The sequence below is a fragment of the Ipomoea triloba genome, chromosome 9 (genome assembly GCF_003576645.1).
Source record: "Ipomoea triloba cultivar NCNSP0323 chromosome 9, ASM357664v1".
Classification (NCBI taxonomy): domain Eukaryota; kingdom Viridiplantae; phylum Streptophyta; class Magnoliopsida; order Solanales; family Convolvulaceae; genus Ipomoea; species Ipomoea triloba.
The window spans coordinates 4,099,423-4,110,716 of NC_044924.1; the positions used below are offsets into that span (position 1 = coordinate 4,099,423).

The 11,294-nt window shown below is 34.0% G+C and overlaps 2 protein-coding genes across 3 annotated transcripts in view; one reads left to right on the plus strand and one right to left on the minus strand.

The window, feature by feature from the left end:
- The window catches only part of LOC116030418, a 3,185-nt gene extending 1,872 nt beyond the window's left edge, over positions 1-1,313 (plus strand). For both annotated transcript variants that reach the window (XM_031272663.1, XM_031272664.1), the window contains 2 exons: positions 322-521; positions 831-1,313. In XM_031272663.1, coding sequence (XP_031128523.1) covers positions 322-521; positions 831-1,092 — 462 coding nt within the window. In that variant the 3' untranslated portion in view covers positions 1,093-1,313. The remainder of the gene's footprint in view (positions 1-321; positions 522-830) is intronic.
- Positions 1,314-1,434: 121 nt separating this feature from the next.
- On the minus strand, positions 1,435-8,416 carry LOC116030299 (splicing factor 3B subunit 2). The gene is made up of 18 exons (XM_031272515.1): positions 8,038-8,416; positions 6,531-6,647; positions 6,190-6,318; positions 6,037-6,099; positions 5,668-5,775; positions 5,053-5,130; positions 4,508-4,600; positions 4,317-4,403; positions 3,924-4,025; positions 3,666-3,785; positions 3,450-3,512; positions 2,877-3,013; positions 2,642-2,723; positions 2,504-2,562; positions 2,356-2,401; positions 2,027-2,118; positions 1,869-1,938; positions 1,435-1,768 (listed from the first exon to the last, which is right to left on the minus strand). The coding sequence occupies exons 1-18, from the start codon at positions 8,290-8,292 to the stop codon at positions 1,697-1,699; spliced, it is 1,773 nt and encodes a 590-aa protein (XP_031128375.1). The 5' UTR covers positions 8,293-8,416; the 3' UTR covers positions 1,435-1,696.
- Positions 8,417-11,294: the final 2,878 nt, after the last annotated feature.

The following is an 11,294-nucleotide window of genomic DNA, read 5'->3' on the forward strand; positions in this document are numbered from 1 at the left end:
TTTTTTTTTTTTTTTTTTTTTTGGTGTTAAAAGTTCAAATTTTCCTGTGTTTGGATATGCAGAACTGATTTACTTTACTAAACACAGATTTGGGCAGTGGTGGTTATGCATCTGTAAAATCTGCAATTTTCTGGAAGTTTAGTTTATGGTTCATTATAATTGATGATATCTGAGCCCTTATTGTCTTAGGATTAAAGTGGATATGTTAAATATTTTCAACTTAGCAAAACTGTTTTATTCCTGAACATTTCAGCTTCTTTTGCTTTCTCAAGTATGGAGTAATAAACAGGAGTCTAATCTGTTTCTAACATTAATTGGCAGGCTACTATACAGAGGGATGCAACGTATAACTATTGTGTTTATGAATCAGACATTGCTACTGGGTTGGGGGTGGGGTCATTCCTATTCCTTTTGGCTACTCAGCTCCTTATAATGTTGGCAAGTAAATGCTTGTGCTGTGGAAGGGCGTTGCGACCTGGGCGTTCAAGAAGCTGTGCAGTTGTCCTATTCATCACCTGCTGGTACATTTCCTTTAAACTATCATTCTGTACTTTTCTTCAACTTAGCCTACCTGACTCTCATACCAAATGTTAGATATAAATATACTAACATAAAACTTAAATGTCGTAGTAGCGAATGATCTGAATATCTCTCACCATAGTTGATATGAATTGCCTAACTATTGTCTACGGCTTCTCTCTTGATGGTGTTGTGTATTCTGATTAGAGCTGCCTATCATTATAGGCAGATATTCAGTTAAAACCAAACTGGATATCTAAATGATCTAATCTGACTCAATCACTTACACAATTCTGAATGTTTTCATTCAGGGTGGCATTCATCATTGCTGAAGCGTGCTTGCTGGCGGGATCAGTAAGGAATGCATATCATACTAAATACAGGACTTTCCTGTCAGAACACCCTCCATCATGTGAGATGCTGAGAAAGGGAGTGTTTGGGGCAGGTGCTGCCTTTATAGTGCTCACCGGCATACTCTCCCAGCTATATTATGCCAGCTTCACCAAGGCCAATGATGCAATCCTACATGACAGAAGGGATGCTGGAATAAGAATGGGAGCTTTCAACACATGAATTGAAGATGATATAAACTCTCTGCTCTGCTTGTTAATTAGTCTTTACAAATTGACCTTATTTGTCTTGGATTATTATTAGAAACGTATGATTTATTTAGGTATTATTATTGAAATGTAGTTAACACATTGGTTGGTATTCTAACTATACAACTTGAGGCTTATTTGTATATATTCACTGGCTACCTGACGCTTTACCATATGGATGTTTCTAGTTTCTACTCAGAGTTATTAAACCTCGTTAAGATCTAATTGTGTTCAAAAACCATGTTAACATCAAATTATGTTTTCATCCATGGCATTTGTACGGCGACCATTTCAAACTCCCTAAGAGCGTTAATAGTGTAAGTCAAATTGAGTACATTTCTTATAAGCTTCAAATTCGGTACATTGAAATAGTAGCAGGGCCAAGTATACATGTCTCCCGGCTAAAAGAAAAGAAAAACATAGCACAGATGATGGTAGCGCATTTGTATCTCATCAAAATCATACAGAGATAGATTTGTGACACTGCTAAAGGCTGTCTGCCTCGTACTGCTTGCTACTCACAGTTATCTTTCTTCTACTACATTACTACAAACAAAAAACCCCTAAACGCGCCCGCCTTAAAACTTGAAGTCCTTTTTCTTTGACTTGCTATCTTTTTCCTGCATCTTTCTTTTCCTTTTCTTCTCATTCTGCAGAAGCAATTTTAACATCAGAGCCAAGAACAAAGTCCAAAAAGCAGATGAATGATGCGAAGACAACATGTGAGAATAAAAAAGCAGAACAACCCACCTCTGCAACCATGTCACTGAAATCCTCCCGCTGATTTCGGAGCTTCTCTTCCTCCCTAGCTTCCTCATACCTGTCACAAGGCAAAAGAGAGCATCATATGAATGCACCATGCAGGAAACCACTTCAGGTAAAACATTAACATATGATCAACCACATACTTGGCTGGCAACACATTGTCCATCAATTCCAACTCTTCTGGAGCTAATGTGACATCAACCCTATCTGATTTCTGACCTCTAAGTAGATCAACCTGCACCATAAAACATCATTTAGTTCATGCCCCACCATCACATCACCAAAACATAGCAGTGGTCTAAATCCTGGTAATAAAATGGTAATAGAACAAGATTAAAGCAAAGCACCCTCAACAACTAGAGAAGGAAACGCATCAGAGTATTATGTATGTATATAGAAACCTGAACCATATATTGACACTGAAACATAAACAGAAAAAGGCAGAAGAAAGATTAGGTCAAGCCCATATTACCCTTTTAGCTCCACTCTTATCTTGTGCACCGGTGCTAATCACATACCTGCATGGAAAAAAACATAAAACAATGAAGGAAAAATCATCTTAAATTAACTTGAATATGGAATAATTAGGAAAAGACCATAAATGGAAGCAGACTACATACGTGTGAGTTGTTCCAAGTAAGGTTCCAGGAGCTATCTTTTCTTCTTTTTCTTCAAGCACCTGCAAGGAACATACAATTAGAGAGTATTTCCTACATAGTAGGGAGTAGGGAGTGAAACTGGGCAGTAGTAAAATTTACTTGGTAGAGAGGCTTCTCGGGCTCCTTCCTCTGCTGCTTGCGGAGATCAATAACATCGGGAGTCTCAACTCCAGTAGGGGTGCTAAAATACAAAAGTAAATAATTTTAGAAACAATGATCTCAAAGAAACTCGAAGCAAAGTGTCTATTGCATTTGCGTCCAGTTTGCTAGTGCAAACCATAAAAAAACCTTGCACAATTCTATGTAAAATATGAGATGATCTAAGCACAAGTACCTTGAAAGACTATCCACCGATTGAATGCCATCTTCCAGCTCCTCTTCCTCCATCTCTTCTTCTATTTCCTCTTCCTCCTCCTCTTCTTCCTCTTCCTCCAAGTCACCCCAATGCTTAGTCTTATCAACAGGTTCATCCTAAATTTATGGGTAATTGGGTAAAGAACTTGTAAAATATACATGGAAGTAAATAAATGGATAAAGCACATCGACATAAAACATAAGAAAATCCTTTTCACATGAAAAATGTCATTTTATACAAAGCCCGCAGAATAAGTCACCCAATCTCTATCACATTCTTACAAAATGCTGCCCATAAACATCATAATGAACAATTTTAACAAGATAATTCTTCTCTAGCACAGAGAAGCATGCAAGCAGTACCCTATAGCCTAAGCCCATAAACAGTAAGCTGTCCCCAAAACTTAATCTCTATTAACCTAATCTGTATTAAATAAAAAAATTTCAAGAGCAAATTAGCTGGCTGAATTCTGGCGTTACATTTATATAGCTAATAAAGTTCCTACAAGAGAAGCACCCAGAGAGCAAGTTATAGCAGCAAGCAATGACTTACATCATAATTAGGCTGCTCTTGTTGCAACACACCAAAAACGTCACCATACAGAGGGCGGCCATACTGTCCAAAGAATAGGAAGGTGGTTAAAATCTAATAGGGAGTAGAAATAAATAAATACACACACACACATGGGGAAACAATGAACTATGAAAAATAATATGGATACCAAACAATTAATAGTAACAAAATATTTTGCAGTATGATGGAACCTACTTCATCAACAGGTGGTTTACCCCAACCTCCAGCATGATAACCAAACTTAGCCCCTGGTGGAATAGGAGCATTTAATCCTGGAATCTTTAGATGAGGATAAGATGGTGGAGGGCCATATCTCTGCAACAGCAAAGTCAGATCAGATACAAACTACACAAGATAAGTAATCTTTCTCCCAAGAGAATGTCAGTGCAATATTGATCAAAATAATTAACAATGTAAAGTCAACATCATTTATAAGTTGTCATAGTATCTAACCTGCATATTAATAAGCCAAGGAGGGGGAGCACCTTCAGGCATACCAAGTGCCTCCTTTAGCTCATGTGACAATGTCCCAGGTTTCATTTCCCTCAGCTTCACCTGTATGAAAGGAAGAGATTGTGACTTATGAAGTTTCTCCATTATACACACACTTCTACTTCCACATTAACTTGGTACACAGCTCTACCCTCTGATCATCTTCAAATGTGGAAAAAATTTCATTGAAGCCAATTTAAATCTAATGTATATTGGAATGCTGAAAAATGTTGGACAACTTCGGATCCCAGGCTGTGAGAACTTACAAATGAGTAGGAAAAAAAAATGAATGAAGAAATCATATGCACCGCATACTGTGCCCCACTAGACTGACTCATTAAACAAAGCCCATACCTCAAATTCCTTTCCTTCGTAATATAGATCGCCATGTGACGTCAGCTTTGGTTTCGTCTGATACTTGAAAAAGGCATCATGGAGGACCTACAGAACAAAACAGAAGGGGAAGGAGAAAAAAAAAAAAAAAGAGGTCATATTCATGCACTCAACACAGTAAATCAAAGTGAAAGACCATATGCTAAGAAAACCTGATAATCAATGTCCATTTTCCCCATTTTTGGCTGCATCCTCTCCCGTTGCTTTTGTTTAAGCTTCTTACTGTCCTCCTTTTCATTGTAAGACTGCAAGGGGGGGAAGTGATAAAACAATAAAGCCATGTTAGAATTATTTAAATATTTCTTACTAGAATTACTATAATGTGGAAAGTATTCAAGCATTAAAAAATAAAATGAGCATCCAAAATAAATGGAATTTGGAGGATTTTGTATGGAGAGAGAGAAAAAAAATTGCAAAATTCCATTGAAGATAGAACAGATGTCCAAATGTTCAGGTAGAGAAGTCTGGCTGGCTATACTAAAAAACCAGGATGTGCAAGCAAACACAAGCGTTCAGCATGTCCGAACGGCTAAATCATGGCCATAGGGACTCCAAAAGAAATCTCTCCATCATTATAGACCAAAATGATTTCTTTTAAAAGATTAGATCTTTTTAAAATTGGAAGTTCCCATTTAATGACAAGCCAACCCTACATTTATTTATCACAAGGACATAGTAAATAAATAATGATTCTTACTTGTCTAATTTTCTCAATTCCTGTTGCAGCAATAAAGTCAGGCAGCTGAAAAGGTTGTTTCTCTATACCACGCTTCCCCTGAAAAATAAATTCAAAGGCTGATGAGATAAACTAACGACAAAAAGAAATCTTAACGCAAGTCAAATGAGTCAGTTAACAACTATGCTGATTGATACCAACAGTTCAACACAGAACTCTTAATCATTTCTACCCTTGCATAGTGTAGAGACACATATAAGCAGAACAAGTTCATTCCTCATATGCCATACAAAGGTACTTATGGAAGCACATACATTTAATTACAAAAAGGCCCATTTAAATGGTTGTCCCAACCCACACTGGTAATTACATTAAGATCAACATAAAAATATGCAAGGATTCTCCTTGCCAACACCTACATGTTCAGGCTCCATCAGTGCCATAGCTGCTCCCCTGCAAGAACCATGTATATACATATAAGACAAACCTCAATGACTGTATCTACATCACCACCCACAACAAAACCTCATTCACTTAGTCCCATTCTTTTTTATCAATGTTTTATGCAGTACAAAAGGTATGACAAATGCAATTGTACTTATGCATATACATACTTAAGCATCTCAGTCAACTCACCTGCAAAAATTTGCGTTTCTGACACCAGTGTCTTGGAACTGGAACTGTATTTCGGTATGATTTCAGAAATACCAACAACTTAGGATCTGAGGCTGTGGCATCCCACACCTTGAAATCACAATGATAAACATATATCAGATCATCAGAACACAAATCCAAGCAATGGCAAAGTGACATATCTCTTCAATAGATCAAGACTAAGAAGGTTCAAAAATTTGAGACAGATGAGAAACACTGAGATTGGAAAGATCACTTAATTGTGGGAGAAGGAATAATTACTTATACTGACAAGAAAATATGAAGTTTGCAAGTGGAATTTAGAAAGTGCACAGGCTGAATAATACATAAAATTCTCAACATTTGGCATACCTCAACTACATCAGGCCTAAAGCAAATCTGTTTCAATTCAGCTATCTTCATCCTGCGTTGAAGCTGAAATAATAGATTTAAATTAGTCTTACCTACTAAGAGTAACACTACAACCAATGAGCAATAGCAAAAGCAATAATACTGAGTTATAACCTTTTTCTTTTTATTTGAGATGCCACTCTTTTCTTTTTGTTGATTATCCTGCTCTTCCTCATCAGAGTCTGAATCAGCCTTTTTCTTTGAAGCAGCATCAGCAGCAGGAACATCCTTTTTATCATCCTCCTGACAAATTTGGAATACGGGAGATTGGGAGGTTAGAAAACAGAATGGAAAATAAGAAAATGAGTCAATTGGCACTTACAAGAAACTTATTCTAAATAAGACGAAAAGGAAAACAGACATGACAGCAAGTAAAGACCCATTGTCGGAATACAGAAACTCTTTTAAAACTTGAAAAGAGAATTTTTAAAACTTGAAAAGAGAATTTATTATACCTCAGCAGCAGCTTCAGTAAAGTTGAATTTTTCGAAGACCTTTCTAAATTCCTCATCCAAAGCACCATCCAGTTCTGCTTTTTCTGGAACATACTCCACTTCAACTTGCTCCAATGACTGCAATCTCCAAAATAATCCAAATTAACAACTAAGATTTAAAAACAAACTGACACAGTGAACTTCACTATCACAGCATTGTTAAGAGTCAAGTGAAAATAATAAAATCTGAAACTATATATATATATATATGAACACAGAATATTACTAATGCATGAAAAAGCACATGTTCCTTTCACTTGAACATACAAGCTAACTCATTCAAATAACAGTTCCGGGAGAGTAGATAAACCAAATATCTAGTGCACCAATGTGTCCATACACATTAAAACACTTAGAAATATCATCATCAAGATAAACAGTAGCTAAAAAGTTCTGTAGCACAAAATTAGCAAACAAAGCTTACAATCACTAAATATAAAGATGTAAGCATGTAGCATTGTAGCACACAAAAATATTCACTGTATATCATTACAGGAATGTAGAGTCTAAATAAACCCAATATACATATATATTAAAGACCAAATTCAGTAAGTAAAAAGAAATATATCAAGTACTCAAATCCGCCCTTCTTTCTTTATTAGCTTATTTCCAGGCATCAAGTATCAAATTTTAACTTCAAAAATCTTCAAATTTTAGGTATATAATTTTCTTTTATTAGTTGATTAATTAATAATTAATTAGTGATTTATGGCATGTTTTTATTATTTATTTACACTTTTAGGGTGTGCATTTGCTAGTTTAAAGGATTAGTTTTGAAGTATAATGAATATTATTTAATTATCAACAAAAATTTTGGTGGACAATATAATTGACAACTTTTATTTGATAAAAGAGCGACAAGCAAAGCAAAATTTAAATAAATATAACTATTTTTAATTTTATTATTGTATATATTTTGTGTTATGAGAAAAATTCTAATGTTCTTACTATAATCATGTACTTGACACATTATTGCATAGAATATCATTAGAAATTGTCAATAATACCGTACAATCATGTATGTATGCTATTGGGCATGGTTATGGATTTTTCTCTATAACTTCGCCCCCCAACATGATTTTTCTGGCAACATGGAGCAGTAATGGTCAAAAGTTCTAAACCAGCATGATCATAATTAGTTTATCCTCTAGCTTACCCAATAGCAAAACATAAACAAAAGCACCTTAGATAGAGCAAACAAATCTAAAACAACACAATCAATGAAAACAACTAACAATACCAAATCACTATTCTAATATTTGCCATAATATTCAAAGAAATTCTCAGAAGAACTAAGTAATACAGTTGAATACAAATGCCTTTAATTCGTGTTTCTCACGGAATAGATCAACACCACAAATGTCCGGAATAATCAGCACTACTTAACACTACATGCTACAGATAACATATACTTCGAAACCAGACTACAAGTCAATATGCCTTTAACATAATCTACAAATAGAAATACCTTCTGGGAGTAGGAATTCTCGTCGGCGTTATCCCCAGCGGTGTTGTTGGCGTCTTCGGCAGCAGCATCTGTATCTTCTCCATTCGCGGCTGCAGAAGCCTTATTGTTCTTCTTCTGCTTTCTCCTCCTCCGGCGACGGTCACTTTCCTTGGATTTCTTAGAGGCAGCAGCGGAGTTAGGGTTTTCGGGTTTCACATGGCCGTTGGGGTAGGCGGCGAGGGGCTCCGCACCGCCGTTGGATATTTCCACCGTCATGAATGCCGGCGCTTCCCGATCAGAAAATTTGTTATTCACTTCTGATACTTCTCTGTGGTGGCGGAGACGAGAGTGGTGAGAGGAGTTATGGAGGTGACTTGGGTACAGATCCGTGAGAAATTCACAAATTAAAGGACTATGAAATTATTACATATTTATCCTTTTTCTTTTTCATTTTCATTTTTAAGAATAAGAGCAGAGTGGAATATGAGGCACCCGGAATATGATGAAAGGGCCCAGTCATTTTGGGCTGTATAATTTAGGTCCTAAAAATAGAATATTACCGGGCTAGATCGTGAGTTCAAGAGAGCCTAGTTCATACCCTTGGCCCAATCAAATAGAACCGGCCCCCTACCCATCAGCTTTGGTCTAGCTTGCTTAGACCATCTAGTATTATCAAAGCGGACCGCCCTACCTCCAATCGTTTATTTAATTTTTGGCAAGCTTTTCCGGTCCGGTCCATAAAACCTGTGGGCTATGGTTCACGTAACCCTATTTGTGCCACGCGAGGTGGTGGGCCCATAGATTGGCCCACTAGTTGGTCAAATATGCTTAACTATTTTTTTTAATTATAATTAACAACTGAAATCATGACTCGTGAATAAACATAAAACTATTTTTACAATAATAATAATAATAATAATAAATACATTATAATATTAAATTTTAATAACATATATTTTTATATACATATAAATGGTTTGGCTCACGTGGATTGTGGGCATACGCGTGTCTAACATTTTTATGGTACATTATTTTCATGGCCCTAACTCTCCCACTATGGTGCGATTGTGGGTTGGGTCATGTGTTTCAGCCCACTTTTACATTCCTAAAATCATATGACTTATCAATTTATGAGGTAATCAAGTGCATTATTATTTGAGTTAAATTTTTATCTTAAACTCTCAAGCAATCATACTTATTGATCAAGTTTAATTTAATTTTTTAATATTTTAAAATTAACGTCCCAAACTTTCAAATTAACGCATTTACATTTTAAAAATTAAAATAAAGCATATTTTAGTCAATTCAAATCTTCAAAACATAATGTAATAGTTATAAATATTTATATAAAATATATAAATGAATTTTTTATATTAATTAATTTACTCACACTTATAATACAAAATAATTATAATAAGCTTTTGGCTTTCATTATTTATTTTCATATACAATAATTTATTTTGTACTAGACTTATTAATATATGTATTAAAATTTTATTTAAAACTTAATAAAAAATAGTTTTAAAAACACAATTAAAGATGAGCCTATATACAAGCTCATATGTATATTTTGTCTCACCCCGCTTATGAAACAAAATGTAATCTTGATTGGCTCAAACTATTTAATTAATCCACTAAGTTTCATGCTAGCATACATACACAAGTGCTCAAATAATCGAACCAACCCCTATGTGCACTTGCAAACATACAGAAAATAAATGATCTCTCAAAATACCACCAAGAATGAAGGTAAATATTGGTCATTGTCTTTCTCTTGTTCAAAAATATTCATGAAATGATACCACAACCCATACTAGCCTACAGACAATATAAGTAATACGAAAATCCCAACAACTACCAGTCCTCATGATTCAACACATATGCACACAGCAGAATATAGATATGCACACACCGCCTCTCTAATTTACCCAATCTGCCATATATATATATATATATATATATATATATATATATATATATATATATATATATATATATATATATATATATATATATATATATATATATATATATATCCCTCTGTGGAGTAATATTGCGGCATTTGTCGGCCAAGGCCGTGCCCATCGTTGCGACATTTCTCGGCTATGTGCACTTGCAAACATACAGAAAATAAATGATCTCTCAAAATACCACCAAGAATGAAGGTAAATATTGGTCATTGTCTTTCTCTTGTTCAAAAATATTCATGAAATGATACCACAACCCATACTAGCCTACAGACAATATAAGTAATACGAAAATCCCAACAACTACCAGTCCTCATGATTCAACACATATGCACACAGCAGAATATAGATATGCACACACCGCCTCTCTAATTTACCCAATCTGCCATATATATATATATATATATATATATATATATATATATATATATATATATATATATATATATNAAACTCTCAAGCAATCATACTTATTGATCAAGTTTAATTTAATTTTTTAATATTTTAAAATTAACGTCCCAAACTTTCAAATTAACGCATTTACATTTTAAAAATTAAAATAAAGCATATTTTAGTCAATTCAAATCTTCAAAACATAATGTAATAGTTATAAATATTTATATAAAATATATAAATGAATTTTTTATATTAATTAATTTACTCACACTTATAATACAAAATAATTATAATAAGCTTTTGGCTTTCATTATTTATTTTCATATACAATAATTTATTTTGTACTAGACTTATTAATATATGTATTAAAATTTTATTTAAAACTTAATAAAAAATAGTTTTAAAAACACAATTAAAGATGAGCCTATATACAAGCTCATATGTATATTTTGTCTCACCCCGCTTATGAAACAAAATGTAATCTTGATTGGCTCAAACTATTTAATTAATCCACTAAGTTTCATGCTAGCATACATACACAAGTGCTCAAATAATCGAACCAACCCCTATGTGCACTTGCAAACATACAGAAAATAAATGATCTCTCAAAATACCACCAAGAATGAAGGTAAATATTGGTCATTGTCTTTCTCTTGTTCAAAAATATTCATGAAATGATACCACAACCCATACTAGCCTACAGACAATATAAGTAATACGAAAATCCCAACAACTACCAGTCCTCATGATTCAACACATATGCACACAGCAGAATATAGATATGCACACACCGCCTCTCTAATTTACCCAATCTGCCATATATATATATATATATATATATATATATATATATATATATATATATATATATATATATATATATATATATATATATATATATATATATATATATAT

Bases quoted from the DNA above. Each gene is read 5' to 3' on its own strand.
- LOC116030299 (XM_031272515.1), bottom strand. From the start codon at position 8,292: ATGACGGTGGAAATATCCAACGGCGGTGCGGAGCCCCTCGCCGCCTAC. The intron at 6,648-8,037 runs GTATTTCTATTT...TGGAGATTGCAG, and splicing joins AGAATTCCTACTCCCAGAAG to TCATTGGAGCAAGTTGAAGT. The intron at 3,513-3,665 runs GTAGGTTCCATC...TTCTTTGGACAG, and splicing joins GTAAACCACCTGTTGATGAA to TATGGCCGCCCTCTGTATGG.